This window comes from Anabrus simplex, chromosome 2 (assembly GCF_040414725.1).
Source record: "Anabrus simplex isolate iqAnaSimp1 chromosome 2, ASM4041472v1, whole genome shotgun sequence".
NCBI lineage: Eukaryota > Metazoa > Arthropoda > Insecta > Orthoptera > Tettigoniidae > Anabrus > Anabrus simplex.
In genome coordinates this window covers 634,632,985-634,650,899 of record NC_090266.1, presented here as the reverse complement: position 1 = coordinate 634,650,899, position 17,915 = coordinate 634,632,985, and the positions used below count along the sequence as shown (strand labels likewise).

At 36.7% G+C, this 17,915-nt stretch overlaps 1 protein-coding gene across 2 annotated transcripts in view; it reads right to left on the bottom strand.

The window, feature by feature from the left end:
* LOC136862976 (uncharacterized) overlaps positions 1-17,915 on the bottom strand; it is a 176,540-nt gene that overhangs the window by 12,270 nt on the left and 146,355 nt on the right. For both annotated transcript variants that reach the window (XM_068225829.1, XM_067139273.2), the window contains one exon: positions 582-715. In XM_068225829.1, the coding sequence (XP_068081930.1) occupies positions 582-715 (134 nt within the window). The remainder of the gene's footprint in view (positions 1-581; positions 716-17,915) is intronic.

Sequence of the window (17,915 nt, the reverse complement as noted above, 5' to 3'; positions counted from 1 at the left end):
CCAGCAGCAAAGAAGTCCTTTGGTTGCTGTCGCAAGCAACATGTAACCTCATAGATTACGGCATCATCTGTATCAAAACGACGGCCACCCAAATGATTTTTTAGGGGCCCTAACAGATGAAAATCACTTGGGCCTAAGTCAGGACTGTACGGTGGATGTTCCAAGCGCTCCCCCGTCTCTGATGCTTTTCCTTCCATGGTTAAACTTCTGGATCCAATTGAACACAGCTTTCCGTGAGAAACAGTTTTCACCATAGACGGGATGCTTTTCGCAATGCACTTCTTCTGTGGACAGTCCTTTGGCCCACAAAAAATGCACAACTGCACGCTGTTCTTCTCGTGTACAGTCATGCATCACATATGCCATCATGCACTAACAGCCTCTGGCGGACTGAGTGCCTGCAAGATGCTGTATGACAAGCATACATATGCTGCCATCTGCTGGCAAAACTTGCGTGGGTAATTTCGAATGGTATAAGGCACACACATGTTTGCGTCTTATTTATTGACTCACCTTCGTAGAGACTATCATGTATGATAAAATGGAATATAACAACTTTATATGAACAGAATGAATAATACCTTCCAAAAGTTCCCCAATTTCTCTGGGAGTAATACCAATTTCAAGAGTGTCCATATCAGAAGAGTTGTCTGACTGCTGCACACCAAGCAACTTCAAACCATCAGTCAGTGGCCTTCCTTTCTTTCCAGAAAGCCTGAAAAAGGAAGAGCAGTTTGTTTTTAGATCAATGTTACTGAGAAGGATAAGTGGTGGACAATGAGGAAAATAGTGAAAGTAGACAGTACATCAAACATGAGATCGACTGATTGATGATGATGATGATCCACCAACATAGGAAATTTATACAAGTTAAAAAAAAAAAAAATTAATATGGGTACCTGAGTTCACCATACACAGTGCTGTATTACTAAAAAAGCAAATCGCTCCAGTTCTCATCTATGACTTCAGTACAAAAACTAACATAAGTTGGGCTTGGCTGAACATAGGTTCTCTACCAATATATCAAAACTTTCATCTTCTGTTAAAAAATAAAGAGGAATAAATGAACACTGAATATAAAACATGAGAACTGAGTAAGTGGCTACGGGGTTTGGTCACATAGCTGTCAGCTGTCGGGAAATAGTGGGTTCGAACCCCACTGTTGGCAGCCCTGAAAATGGTTTTCCGTAGTTCCCCATTTTCACACCAGGCAAATACTGGGTTTGTACCTTAAACATGTCCATGTTCGCTTCCTACCTACTCCTAGCCCTTTGCTATCCTATCATTGCCATGAGATCTATCTGCATCAGTGAGACAAAGCAAATTGTAAAAAAATGTAAAACCTGAAAATTTTACAGAACGGGAAAGGGCAAATACAAGAAAGGTAGCGGCCGTGGTTTAGATTAAGGTGCAGCCTCGGCATTTGCCTGGTGTGAAAATAGGAGAGCAGAGAAAACGAAAGCTATTTCCATAGCTGCTGACGGTGGGATTCGAACTCATCATCAGCAAGCTTACAGGTACGTGATCTGTATGATGTAGCCAATTCACTCCAAATAATTAGGATGTGTGTACTAAAAGGAACTGGTGTACTATGTCTTTTTAAAAACCAAGTCATTTTTGGGTTGATTAAAGCGCAAAAAAGTATTTATAAAAAATATTAAACAGAAAATACTCTCTGCAACATATTGCCTCAACACAAGCTACTTCCTGTGGAACGATAATTACTACAAACAAATTGACGACGTTGCCATAGGCAGTCTCCAAGTCCAGTGATCGCAAATTTCTTTATGGAAAAATATGAACAAGCAGCGCAAGAGATCGCACCACTGAAACCTAAGGTGTGGCTTTGCTTTGTAGATGACACCTTTGCGATATGGAGCAACGGACAGGAACAACTACAGCTGTTTCTACAGAATGTGCCTAATATTAACACCAATATTCAGTTCACCATGAAAACAGAAAACAAAGGGAAACTCCCTTTCCTCAATGTTCTGGTAATGAAGACTCCCGATTTAATCTTGGGACATGCAGTGTACCGCAAAGCAGACTCTCACTGACCGCTATCTTCAGAAGATATCCAGCCACCAACCACAACAAAAATATGGAGTGATTAAGACGCCAGCCGACCATGCAAGGAGAAATTTGTCAACCTCAGCACTTAAACATGGAGCTCAGCCACAAAATATAAATTTTATGTTTCCGTATTGACAGCTGAACTAATATTCTTTAAATCACTATAACAGTTATTTATTTTTGAACAATGTCCTCCTTATTCAATACCTTATGGTTAAGTGTGGATTAAAATCTACTGACGATGATCCAATTAGCATCGAAACGTGTATAGTTGTGATGAATGTGAAAATTAAGTTTTTTAAAAAGAAATTCTGATTAACTGTCAGGTATTTAATAAGGAGGATATTGTTCAACAATAAATCATTCTTTTAGTGATTTAAATAATATTAGAATAGCTCAGCCACCTCAATAAGGCCCTAATCGCTAACAGATACAGCCATAAAGATATCCAGCAAGCACTCCATCCCAGGCGTCCCACTACCAGGGAGAAAGAAAAGGGGCAGCCGGCAGCTAAAGCCGTTCTGCCGTGTATTGGGAAGACAACTGACAATACGCAGGCTACTGGTGTCCCATGGGGTAAAAACATATATAGGCCAACGAAGAAAATCCAGGAACTGCTAAGGTCTGCTAAAGACAAACACCATCCTCTCTCCACAGCAGGTGTCTACAAGATCCCATGCAGCTGCGGCCAGGTATACATGGGCACTCCAAACGCAGAATCATCACATGACTGAAGGAGCATAACAGACATAGCTGGCTGGGACAAGCAGAAAGATCATCAGTCTCTGAATACTTGCTGCTAGAAGGCCATGACATACAGTACAGTGACATCAAAGTACTGTCAACTAATGTAACATATCATGCCCGGCTACAAACGAAAGCCATTGAAATCCTGAAGCACACCAACAGCTTCAACCGTAAGGAGGAATATGAATGGGTAAACAAAGCCTAGTTTCCAGTCCTAAAAGCCTTAAATCCTGGAGGACACGATGGCCACGACAGACCAGAAAAAGTAACAGGTGATCAGCTGCCTGTCTCTGCCAAGGCAGGCCGACATACATCGGTCTTCTTAATGCTTCAATCATTGGCCGTAGAATGGCCAATCTGCGACTGTCCCTCCAGCATGGCGTACCAATAGGTGAGCAGCGCACCGTAGCCTGCACTACATAATAAGGTGGAATTGGAACACAACTCAATTCCACTGTGAGCTTTGCTGCTATCCAAGTCGGTCGGGACCCTTGATAAATTACAAGTAACTAATCTCATTTTGTTCCGTATTGAAGATGCAGTAAGTAAACTCTTTCAAGATTAAAATTATTGTGTCCACCTTTTCAATACAAATATATAGATTTTTAGTGGTTAAATTCTAAATGAATGAAACACACCAGTTAGGGACATGTTTTGCCCTAGTTATCGGCATCGTCAGCCTATATTAATCCTAAGGTCAAGAATTAAAACTATAAACATTGGAACTTATAGTAAACTAGCTTAATGCTAAATACAATTGTCTTATGCTATTTACACAGTTTACAATATGTACAGTATGTACAATAAGTGCATTAACCTTGCCAGAATTTATGAACAATGAATTACATTTTTTACAATGACCAAACCTCTAATTGCAGATTGGATTGATCACAGCTTGAATTGGGGCTTCTCAATAGTATTGACTAGAATTTATCACTGAGTGAGTTGGGGTTTCTTCAGCTGTTATAGTCGCCTGAGTCATAAGAATTTTTACAACACCGGAATCTTGGATAAAATCGTTAATATTCAATTTATAGTCCACATGTAGTTGGAAATGAAATCCATTCAAATGAAGACAACATTTGGGCCAAAAATAAATGAACTTTATATAATTGTAAATTTAAGAAGGCTTTCTTTTATACGTTGCTTTAATTTCATTTCTTATCCAAATCTCGTTGACCTTATTCTGAATTCTATTCGTATTATGAACATGAAATTTGAATTAACTTATTTTATAATGACTAGAATTCCAATTGTGAATTGGATTGATCAAGCGTGAATAGGGGCTTCTCAAAATGTATTGACTAGAATTTATCACTGCGTGAGTTGGGGTTTCTTCAGCTGATATGGTCGCCTGTGTCGTAAGAAATTTTAACAATACCGGAACCTTGGTTAAAGTCGTTCATGTTAGGGTTTAAAACAGTTTGAATATTCCTTTAGAAAGAAGTATGGTTATGTTTTAAGGTTGAAGCGTGTAAGTAGGATACATATTGTTGATTTCAATCATTGTTTATCGGAATAAAAATATTCCGTCATTCTTGTGGATAAACTTCCCATTGGTGCATATTCAATCTGGGAGGAATATGAGTTGTCTGTAACTGGATAAGAGAAAAAACGGGGAATTAGAATGATGAATGTGGAACCCAATACGGTAATAAAGTAGAGTGAGTGTTTATCGTATCGTTTACATATTTTGGACAAACCGGGAGGAGCTTTTACACGAGGCACCTGAAACATTACAATGCTTCCAAGCATAATAAGTATTCGGCCATGAGCCAGCATATGACTGAAACAGGCCATAAGTTCACATCTATAGAAAATGATTTGACGGTCATTAAAAACCTAAGCAAAGGGAAATTATTGAACGAAACGGAAAACTTGTACATTTATTTGGACCAATCTTATAACAAAAATAATAATCTTAACGATGCCATCGATAACAAAAATCTGTTATATGAAACAACTCCGAGGTTAATCCAGACCGTAAATCAGAGTAAAGTTCCCAGTATGTTTAAATCACAGAACGCATGCGCTCCAATAGCCACACCTTATGCCAGACCCGTCCAATCCAATTCAAGTAACGCCTCTCAAGCAACAATACAGACACACAATTTGAATCTCATGCCCCCTTCCCCACCAGGCTCCACCCCTCCGCTTCAGCATCGATACTACACTAGGAGCAAGCTTAGCCATTTAGACACAACCGGAACAATTGATCCCAGGTAACGTCGACAAGACAAGTAACTTCATACGATAAACACTCACTCTACTTTATTACCGTATTGGGTTCCACATTCATCATTCTAATTCCCAGTTTTTCTCTTATCCAGTTACAGACAACTCATATTCATCCCAGATTGAATATGCACCAATGGGAAGTTTATCCACAAGAATGACTGAATATTTTTATTCCGATAAACAATGATTGAAATCAACAACATGTATCCTACTTACACGCTTCAACCTTAAAACATAACCATGCTTCTTTCTAAAGGAATATTCAAACTGTTTCAAACCCTAACATGAACGACTTTAACCAAGGTTCCGGTATTGTTAAAATTTCTTACGACTCAGGCGACCATACCAGCTGAAGAAGTGATAAATTCTAGTCAATACATTTTGAGAAACCCCTATTCACGCTTGATCAATCCAATTCACAATTGGAATTCTAGTCATTATAAAATAAGTTAATTCAAATTTCATGTTCATAATACGAATAGAATTCAGAATAAGGTCAACGAGATTTGGATAAGAAATGAAATTAAAGCAACGTACAAAAGAAAGCCCTCTTAAATTTACAATTATATAAAGTTCATTCATTTTTGGCCCAAATGTTGTCTTCATTTGAATGGATTTCATTTCCAACTACATGTGGACTATAAATTGAATATTAACGATTTTATTCAAGATTCCGGTGTTGTAAAAATTCTTATGACTCAGGCGACTATAACAGCTGAAGGAACCTCAACTCACGCAGTGATAAATTCTAGTCAATACTATTGAGAAGCCCCAATTCAAGCTGTGAACAATCCAATCTGCAATTGGAGGTCTGGTCATTGTAAAAAATGTAATTCATTGTTCATAAATTCTGGCAAGGTTAATGCACTTATTGTACATACTGTACATACTGTAAACTGTGTAAATAGCATAAGACAATTGTATTTAGTATTAAGTTAGTTTACTATAAGTTCCAATGTTTATAGTTTTAATTCTTGACCTTAGGATTAATATAGGCTGAAGATGCCCATAACTAGGGCAAAACATGTCCCTAACTAGTGTGTTTCATTCATGTAGAATTTAACCACTAAAAATATATATTTGTATTGAAAAGGTGGACACAATTATTTTAATCTTGAAAGAGTTTACCCTTGATAAAGCCAAACACAGTCATCGGTGAAACGTCAGGACCATCACACGCTACTGGACCACAGCCTACAAGCCCGGAAAACACCGACATGATTTGTAACGCTGGTTGTGAAAGCCACAATTGCTATATACATAAGCCTGGTGTACTCAGCAGCTGAATATGGTGTACCTTTGGCTAAACAGTCCATATGTAGGAAATGTAGATGCCCAGTTGAACAGTATTTGATCCACACCCACACACTGGCTCCCTGCACTATGCCAAATGGCCCGTACAAATCTTCGATAGGATGCTTTGGTTCGTGAGCACAGGAAGATAAGCAATAACCCCAATCTTCCAATACACAGGGATATCCCTACTTCCCATGGAAAAAAAGACTTGAATCACGAAGATCCCCTACATCAACAGCCCAAGAGATGGAAGAGAACTTGCATATCGCAACAAGGTGGATTCAAAAATGGAAAGAGGAAACAATCCCCGCTCTTCACGGCTTCCTGGACATGAAGAGAAAGGCCCCTGGATTTGAGATTCCCCACACAAATTGTGTAACTTCAAAGAGGTCAAACCATGGAAGACGTGGCCACCTCCTACACAAGTGGGGCAAAGTGCAATCACCGAGATGAGATTGTGGTGCAGCTTGACAGACTATCCAGCACATAGCGACCGAACGCGCCCAACATTTGTACCATGGAGATAAAAATGACTGTTGGCTGCTCCATCAACACTTCAGTCAATTTCAATTTGAATAGATTTTTATTACCCGTACTTTCAACATTTTATTTCATGCGTCATGCCATATGCTAAATGAAACAATAGCGGGCAGAATTATTTCCTTTCACGTTCCCATTTCCTCTGCACTTACACTCATGGCTTCGCCACTAATTGTTCTGTAAACCATGCTTTTAAATCTGCTCAGCTACCCATTCGAGGCAGTAAAAGGTACCTTTAATCAAAATGCGATTTCGTTGGGTTTTTCTTTCACAATAGACTCAACTCAAAGGTATGTTTAAACTTTGCTGCTGTTTAAATCACATTGGCAACGCTTGTTCTACTTCACTGTACTTCCCACATTTAATTTTCTTGCAATCTGCTGAAGTGTTTCCTGCAGAAATCAAGATCTCTTCTTTCTTCGCTATGATGCCATTCAAAGCAGATGGTGGCATCCCCAGCTCCTTAACCACAGCAACACAGGAAAATGTAGAAGATTCCATATTCCTTATAATCTCCACTTTGTTCTTAACTGTTAGTGCCTTTTTCTTATTCTCTCTCCTCTGAATTCTGCTAATTTTCACTTTAAACCTTTGCACACCGATATCACAACTTAAATTCATTGACTCCATTTGCATACTTGCCAACTTTACAAAACCAAAAATCACGAGATTTAGATATGAAAATCAGGAAGAATTAGGGGATACAATTGGTAAAAAGTGCTTATTCTCCATGTGTTGTGCAATACAGGAGTACTATGGTATATCATAACACTTATCTCATAACACGATTGTTGCTATACAAGGCTAAAAAATTACACATCTCTACTCCCTCACAGGAAGTATGTGAGACAGATGATCGGTCTCTGATATGTCTTCCAAAAATAGTATGAACTCATGCACCATACATGTGAATCAGTCATGCACTTAAGATGCTATTACTTAGCAAATTCATAGATTAATATGTTGCATCAGGCGCCCGCGTGATTATGCGAAGCGTAGTGTTATTTTTATCAACTAATAATTGTACCGGGCGGTACACCTCCACGCCGCTTATTTAAAATTTGCGCCAGTTGAAACCCCCTACTGGAAGAAGTCTGAACTTTGTCTTATGTGCTAATTTTCAAGTTACCCTGAAGATGTCACTACTTGGAAATTTTGAAGTTTCTGAACTGTGTTGTTTTCGACATATTTTTGTTTTGCTTGTAGTAAGAAGTGTGAACATTCTCTTCTAGAGGACACTACTGAAGAGCTACAACAGTGCACCCTAGTGCGAAGTGAAAGAACTTTTTTTTTGGAGAAAATTTAATTTCAAAAGTTTGTTCTTTGCTAGATTTCTTTCAGTCATTGTTTAAGTTGGCAATATTAACCCTTTCTTTCCCCTTGTTTTGAATTTAGCCAATCCCGAATTTCTTTAATTAATTTTCCACCAATAATGTGTTTCTTCTTCATCTTGTGTAGGGGTTTTCTTTATCCACCAATAAAATGATTGTGGGCGGGTGTTTTCCTTCCTGAAACGCCTCGAACTTTCTGCGAGAGTATATAAACTGCTGATTTTAGGGTCTCTGCGCCACTTCAGTAACATCTTTCAGTGTGTAGCAGGGGGCGGGAAGCGCCTCTTTCTTCGGGCAGCAGTTCAACAACCAGGTAATGGCCATTTAATAACTTCTTTTCTTGCTAGCTCAGCAGTTTAACTCTCGGGGCGGGTCCGAAGCGTTTCCACCATGTAACCTTTTCCTAAAATGTAACTACTCTTAGCATCTATTATCATTTAAAGTTACATATTGGGATAGAGAGTGCTTAACCCTCTCGAGCTCCCACTCATATTGTTTTGAGGTGAACTTATTTCTCACAACCGATTCTTCCTTAAATGTAAAGTAAATTGTTCTTTTCTAAAGTCACCTCTGTAGTATGGGATTAGCCCTTGCATTAGTGGCCTAGAGCCAGATTAGGTTTTAAAACAAATGCATTAGGAGTGCAGATCGCCTCCTCTCAAATTGTTATTTTAGAGGTCATGTAATTAACCCTTTTTCTCACTTAATAGACCTCAGTAGGTTGGGTATTTTACCCCTGTGTATATGTCCTTAGAGGACAGCTTGAAGGTGGAATTAGGTGTGGCCTTTGACAGGCTTAAATTTTGAGAGCAAGTTGCTCTTTCTTGAAAATTTTGTTTTCTGCGCGCCTCAAGGAGGCCTTACGGTGTAATTTGGAGCAAGTGCTCCTGGGCATGAATGGGGTTTTCTGCCCCTCTGTTGAAACTTGTGTTGGGATAAAACTGGGCTAATTGCTCAAGAATTGTGAGGTTGGGGCTCGAAGCCCAAATCCTGTAAATATTGTAATTGTACTTTTATTGCCTTGCTACTCTGTACCTGTTTTTCGTGTTATTTCTGAATTTTGGAAAAAGAATATAACCTTGTGAAATTTTACATTAACTTTAATTTCGTAGTTTGAGACCCGTTCACACCCGCACCTTCTTTCACCTCTACCTACCACAAAAAAAACGGTAACAATAATAAATTAAAATTTGCCAGAATCATCTAAAATGGCTCCTAAAATATCTAGAAAAGTCAATAGTCGCTATCTTTTGATATTCTGCGACTAAATTACTAAAAAAGACTCCAAATCTGGTGACTAGTCTCTAGAATCGATTAGACTGATGTGAATTGTATTGAATAGGTGTACATAGTAAATTTTATTCTCGAAAGAATTTTACTGATTGTTATCTTCAATTTATAATAATATAAGAAATTTATTTTAACTCAACCTATTCAATACAGTACAAGATGTTAACATATTAGTTAAACATCGTTAAAAATAGTCGAGACATGTTTCGCCCCTTCTGTGGGGCATCATCAGTCATACCTCAAAATTGTACCAGACGTCTGGTTGGAAATTATAAAAATATGTAGCATGAGTGAATACATTAAAATACATTTACAAGATCTTATCATTAACAAAATATCAAATTGATTAAAAAAATGTTACACTAGTGAACACGCTGGTGAATTTTCACTCAAAACAAGGCCATCATATGTACAGTATTGACAATAATGGTAGTTAAAGTCTTATTTGATGCTAAGTTCGAAGACAGTTTAAAATTTATATACAAAATATTAGGAATGAATGCAGAATACATATAATTACAATTTACTGTACATGTATTTTACATTGTAAAATAATATGGAAAAGCATTCCAAATTTGTATTCATTTCCAAAAAAAAACTTTTTTTTTTACCTCAATATTACGGTCCTGGTGCAGTCTAATCAGAAATGGCTTCAAGATGTGAAATTTTGTATGTGATTTATGACCAGCTCACGTAAAAATATTGCATTACGTTGTAATTCAACTTGGATGTCTGTGTTGACAAATTATATTTTAGACTCAAACAAAATAGTTCGTCGAAGTATCCATCGGCTAATCACCTTCGTTGGACACACTCTATGAAAACGGAGTGCCTAGTGCATGTAAACAACAGTTGATATTACATTCAAAATGAACCATGTTGAAAAATATTAAAGTAATGGCTTGAAATAGGGCGGTTGAAATGTCGTTAAATCTTCCCAATTGACTAGTGTTTTTACGCTTTTCCGTGTGTTTATGTTGTTGAAGTATGGGATTTTAGTTTTATTGGTTGAATGGGCGACAGTCGAAAACATTGTGCGATGTAATTAATGTTGAGCTGTCTTACGTATGTGAGAATCTGAAAGGAAGGAATAAGTCCTTAATAAGTTGAGTGAAATGATGGGAAAAGAGAAAGAATGAATGCATTCAAGAATTGAGACTGTGAAGTTAAAACTTACCTTGAGTGTTGCTGGGTTGTTACCTTATTGTAAAGCACTGGCTGTCACTAATGTCTTGCTCCTCGTACGTGTGACGTCTTGGTGGAGGGGAGTGGGCCTGTGATTGGTGCATGGGAAGGAGTTGTGTGTATTGGAGGGAGAACAGGGGCGTGATAAGTTGAACGGCTTAGTGGGGGTGCTTGAAGAGATTGTTCTGAGAACGTCAACTAGTCTTTTGTTTTTCAGATATAACTAATTGAACGAAATTATTAATTGTTCATAAAGAGGGCTTCGGTTGTCTATTAGATCATTTAAGTTTTTATTACTGTGGTATTTTTGGTCCAAGAAAATGTACAAATTTTCGAACTCGGTCATGAGTCTGCCTTTATCTAGTCTTTTTAAAATTTGGAGATCTTGTTCGATTGTGGTGAAACTGTGTCCTGCATCCTTCATATGGATGCTCACTGCTGAGTGTTTGTTGTGTTTCTGGGCATTAAAATGTTCTGCATATCTAGTTGTGAAGCTTCTTCCGGTTTGACCGATGTACGAACTATTGCACTCAGCGCATTTCAGTCTGTAAATGCCGGAACCCAAAAATTTATTGTTGTCCGAGAATAACTTTTGATTTGAATTTTGGGTCTTAAAGGCTATCTTAATATCATGTTTCCTTAAAGGGGTAGCGATTTGATGTATGATGGGATTAGTATAGGTAAAGGTTGCGTACTTTGATTTGTTTTTTCCCTTGGAGAGGGGTTCGTGGTCAATTTCAATTTCATTTTATTGATTATTTTATGTATGATTGACGGATTGTATCCGTTGAAACTAGCTATTACTTTTATGGTATTTATTTCTTTTTTCAAGTTGGCGGTTGACATGGGAATTTTTAGCGCTCTGTACAGTAAACTGTAAAATGAGGCTTGTTTGTGCGACTGTGGGTGAAGAGAATTTTGTTTTATGTTTGTAGGAGTGAATGAAGGTTTTCTATAAATTTGGAAATCGGAATTGTTTTTTTTTGCTAGGGGCTTTACGTCGCACCGACACAGATAGGTCTTATGGCGACGATGGGATGGGAAAGGCCTAGGAGTTGGAAGGAAGCGGCCGTGGCCTTAATTAAGGTACAGCCCCAGCATTTGCCTGGTGTGAAAATGGGCAAATGCTGGGGCGAAACTGTTTAAGGTCCTGGTAATTGTAATGTAAAGAAAATTTATTGAATTATTGTCCTCGTCCTCTTTGGTGAACTTGATGCAGTTGTCTAGGCTATTTAAGTAGGTTAGTATGCCTTCACTATTGTTGCAACTTTTATCTATTATTGCTAATGTGTCGTCGACATAGCGTAGCCAAAGACACAATCCATTAATGCTATTTGTTATTTTATTATTTTCGAGATTATCCATGTAAATTTCGGCGAGTATTCCCGAGATGGGATCTCCCATGGCTAGACCTCCTTGTTTGTATGACTTGTTGTTGAAAGTGAAATACTTATTATGAAGTACGAAATTTAGCAATTTTAAGCATTCTTCTATTTCTAATAGACTTAAGGTGCTGTGTTTGGAAAGATTATTTCGTATGATTTCTATAGTTTCCTTAGCGGGAATGTTCGAGTACATGTTGGTAATGTCGAAAGAACACATTATGTGGTTAGGTTGTAAATTAAATTTATTTAAGGTTTCACTTAGTTCTATTGAGTATTTTACAGGGTGTTTGTTGTGAAATGTAAAATGTTTCTTGAGAAATTTCTGGAGGAATTGTGAAGTTTTGTATGTCGGACTATTTCAGCTATTTATGATGGGTCGAATGAGAACGTCCTTTTTATGTATTTTTGGCAATGATCTGACGGTGGGTAATTTGGGATTCATGTTGATGAGTTTTTTATATTCGTGTTCGTTAAATAAGAAAGGTGAGTTTTTTAGGAGTGTTTTTAGACTACGTTGAGTTTTTAAGGTAGGATCTTTAGAGATTATTGAGTAAGAATTGTCGGAAAAGAAATCCTCCGTTTTTTTAATGTAGTCATGTTTATGCATTAGGACTACGGTATTGCCTTTGTCGGCTTTCGTTACTGAAACATTATTGTTGTCAACCTTTTTTCTTAATTCTTGGGTTTGCTTTAGTGAGGTGAAATTATTGGTGTTGGATACTTCTTTTACAAGAGTGGGTAATTTCTTTTTTTATCTCATATATCGCGTCGTTCTGTTTGTCAAAGGGAATTTGTTTGTTTATGTTTGATTCGGCTTCCGCTATTGTGGTAATTATGTCCTCAGCTTTGTGAGGACTATGCCAATTATATTTTAGGCCTTGGTCAAACAAATGTACTTCATTGTCCGAAAATGTGGTGTTGGATAAGTTGATCGTGGTTGGAGTGTTGTTCCATGGGGAGATGGGAGTTTCCCTGTTTCTGTTTAAGGATTTTAGCATTCTCTTCCATTAGACATGTTAACCTGCGGTTTAAGGTTTTTTGCTTTTTGTCCAATATGTTCTGTAATTTGTGAGTGATATGTCTTTGGTATGAATTTCATTCAAGAGGTGATACTGACTGAGCAGTGGTCAAATATTCCCGGTAAAGTTGCAGGTTTAATAGGGATTTTTTTCTATACATAAATTTTATATATTTTCTGAGCCAGATGGTGTTTACTTTGTTTTGGATGTCTTCAGATTTGTGTTTTGGAATGTTTTTCCTTTGGGTTGATATTAAAAACTTGGGTACCAGACCTAGTCTTAAACATTCCTTTAAGAATAGAATATCTTTTGAAGTTTTACTGATATTGATTTTGAGGTTTTGATACCTATTTTTATTTTTATTAGCCTGGTTGGCCTTATCATTACAAGTAACGAAAATAATTTTCCCCGTATTGAAAGATTCCTAATTTATAACAATATAAGAAATTTATTTTAACTCAACCTATTCAATACAGTACAAGATGTTAACATATTAGTTAAACATCGTTAAAAATAGTTGAGACATGTTTCGCCCCTTCTGTGGGGCACCATCAGTCATATCAAATACCTCAAAATTCTACCAGACGTCTGGTTGGAAATTATAAAAATATGTAGCATGACGGAACACATTAAAACACATATACAAGATCTTATCATTAACAAAATATCAAATTGATTTAAAAAAAAGTTATACTAGTGAACACGTTGGTGAATTTTCACTCAAAACAAGGCCATTATGTACAGTATTGACAATAATGGTAGTTAAAGTCTTATTTGATGCTAAGTTCGAAGACAGTTTAAAATTTATATACAAAATATTAGGAATGAATGCAGAATACATATAATTACAATTTACTGTATGCGTATTTTACATTGTAAAATAATATGGAAAAAACATTCCAAATTTGTATTCATTTCCAAAAAAAAGAAAAAACTTTTTTCTGGGACCTCAATATTACGGTCCTGGTGCAGTCTAATCAGAAATGGCTTCAAGATGTGAAATTTTGTATGTGATTTATGACCAGCTCATGTAAAAATATTGCATTACGTCGTAATTCAACTTGGATGTCTGTGTTGACAAATTATATTTTAGATTCAAACAAAATACTTCACCGAAGTATCCATCGGTAATCACCTCCGTTGGACACTCTCAATAAGAGGGAGTGCCTAGTGCATGTAAACAAAAAGTTGATATTAAATTTAAAATGAACCATGTTGAAAAAATTAAACAATGGCTTGAAAAAGGGCAGTAGAAATGACATTAAATCTTCCCAGTTGACTAGTGTTTTCAAGTTTTTCCATGTGTTTATGTTGTTGAAGTATGGGATTTCAGTTTTATTGGTTGAATGGGCGACAGTCGAAAACATTGTGCGATGTAATTAATGTTGAGCTGTCTAACGTATGTGAGAATCTGAAAGGAAGGAATAAGTCCTTAATTAGTTGAGTGAAATGACGGGGAAAAGAGAAAGAATGAATGCGTTCAAGAATTGAGACTGTGAAGTTAAAACTTACCTTGAGTGTTGCTGGGTTGTTACCTTATTGTAAAGCACTGGCTGTCACTAATGTCTTGCTCCTCGTACGTGTGACATCTTGGTGGAGGGGAGTGGGCCTGTGATTGGTGCATGGGAAGGAGTTGTTTGTATTGGAGGGAGAACAGAGGCGTGATAAGTTGAACGGCTTAGTGGGGGTGCTTGAAGAGATTGTTTCGAGGACGTCAACTAGTCTTTTGTCTTTCAGATATAACTTATTGAACGAAATTATTAACTGTCCATAAAGAGGACTTCGGTTGTCTATTGGATCATTTAAGTTTTTATTACTGTTGTATTTTTGGTCCAAGAAAATGTACATATTTTCAAACTCGGACATGAGTCTGCCTTTATTTAGTCTTTTCAAAAAGTTGGAGATCTTGTTCGATTGTGGTGAAACTGTGTCCTGTATCCTTCATATGGATGCTCATTGCTGAGTGTTTGTGTTTCTGGGCATTAAAATGTTCTGTATATCTAGTTGTAAAGCTTCTTCCGGTCTGAGCGATATACGAACTATTGCACTCAGCGCATTTCAGTCTGTAAATGCCGGAACCCAAAAATTTATTGTTGTCCGAGAATAACTTTTGATTTGAACTTTGGGTCTTAAAGGCTATCTTAATATCATGTTTCCTTAAAGGGGTAGCAATTTGATGTATGATGGGATTAGTATAGGTAAAGGTTGCGTACTTTGATTTGTTTTTTTCCCTTGGGGAGAGGTTCATGGTCAATTTCAATTTATTGATTATTTTATGTATGATTGACGGATTGTATCCATTGAAACTAGCTATTTCTTTTATGGTATTTATTTCCTTTTACAAGTAGGCAGCTGACATGGGAATTTTTAGCGCTCTGTACAGTAAACTGTAAAATGAGGCTTGTTCGTGTGACTGTGGGTGAAAAGAATTTTGTTTCATGGTCGTAGGAGTGAATGAAGGTTTTCTATAAATTTGGAAATCGAAATTGTTTAAGGTCCTGTTAATTGTAATGTCAAGAAAATTGATTGAATTATTGTCCTCGTCCTCTTTGGTGAACTTGATGCAGTTGTCTAGGCTATTTTAGTAGGTTAGTATGTCTTCACTATTGTTGCAACTTTTAACTAACTTCACAGTCTCAATTCTTTAACGCATTCATTCTTTCTCTTTTCCCGTCATTTCACTCAACTTATTAAGGACTTATTCCTTCCTTTCAGATTCTCACATACGTAAGACAGCTCAACATTAATTACATCGCACAATGTTTTCGACTGTCGCCCATTCAACCAATAAAACTAAAATCCCATACTTCAACAACATAAACACACGGAAAAGCGTAAAAACACTAGTCAATTGGGAAGATTTAACGACATTTCAACCGCCCTATTTCAAGCCATTACTTTAATATTTTTCAACATGGTTCATTTTGAATGATATATCAACTGTTGTTTACATGCACTAGGCACTCCGTTTTCATAGAGTGTGTCCAACGAAGGTGATTAGCCGATGGATACTTCGACGAACTATTTTGTTTGAGTCTAAAATATAATTTGTCAACACAGACATCCAAGTTGAATTACAACGTAATGCAATATTTTTACATGAGCTGGTCATAAATCACATACAAAATTTCACATCTTGAAGCCATTTCTGATTAGACTGCACCAGGACCGTAATATTGAGGTCCAAAAAAAAAAGTTTTTCTCTTTTTGGAAATGAATACAAATTTGGAATGCTTTTCCATATTATTTTACAATGTAAAATACACATACAGTAAATTGTAATTATATGTATTCTGCATTCATTCCTAATATTTTGTATATAACTTTTAAACTGTCTTCGAACTTAGCATCAAATAAGACTTTAACTACCATTATTGTCAATACTGTACATGATGGCCTTGTTTTGAGTGAAAATTCACCAACGTGTTCACTAGTGTAACATCTTTTAAATCAATTTGATATTTTGTTAATGATAAGATCTTGTAAATGTATTTTAATGTATTCGCTCATGCTACATCTATCTATATATATATAAGAGTTTTGTCTGTACATTGCTCAGAATTTGAAAAGAATGGTATTTCTGTATCGGCCATGTCCATAGTAACAAGAGAATGCATTTTTTACTTTTCCATAATTTCTGTCTGTCTGTCTGTCTGTCTGTCTGTACACGCATCATGAGAAAACGGCTGAAGAGAATTTAATGAAAATCTGAGTGTATAGTCGGGTGATGAACCGCTACAATCTAGGCTATAAATTATTTTAATCACGCTGAGTGAAATGGTAGTTTAGGGGAAGGCCTGAAATTTAATTCTCAAATATTTATGTTATTAATGGTCGTGTCTTAATGAAAATCGCTAGACAAAGATGGGAAATAAGTCGCTACAATATAGGCTATACACGCTGAGAAAAATGGTAGTTTACCGGAAGGCCTAAAATTTAATTGTCAAATATTTATTTTATTAGTGGTCGTATCTTCACGAAAATTGGTATGCAAAGTCGGGGAATAGGTTGCTATAATCTAGGCTATCAATAATGTTATTCGCACTGAGTGAAATGGTAGTTTAGGGGAAGGCCTGAAATGTAATCTATATATAAAATAAGTGTCTTGCCTGTGCATTGCTCAGAATTTGAAATGAATGATTTTCTGTATCCGTCATGTTCACAGTAACAAGGTCATGCAAATTTTACTTATCCGTAATGTCTGTCTGTCTGTACACGCATCAATAGAAAACGGCTGAAGAGAATTTAATGAAAATCGGTATGTAATGTCGGGTGATGAACCACTGCAATCTAGGCTACAAATTATTTCCTTTACGTTATGTGAAATGGTAGTTTAGGGTAAGGCCTGAAATGTAATTCTCAAATAAGCTATTTATGTTATTAGTGGTCGTATCGATAAATACTACATAACTAACATAACTTTAGTTATGTCGTAAGTTAGTAGTAGTTGTGTAAGAAGTTATTAAATTTCCGATCACTAATGTCTTATACATTGTTACCGTACCTCATAAAATCGGAGATATTCATGAATTTGGATTTTTGTTACTAGGTCCACATCAGCGCCGAGTCACGAGAAAATGTGCAAACAGAATTTAGTGAAAATCGGTATGTAAAGTTTGAGAATAAGGAACTACAGTCTACGATATCAATAATTTTGTAAGACACCCTAGTATCACAGAGTCGAAAGAAAACTAATGTGAAGGACTGCAATATAGAAAGCTCATAAACTTTATCAACAATAACATTACATTGACCGTTGTTTGTTGTGATGTGCTTTTTGTCTTCTGTTTCCTCTCATCCCCGATAGTATC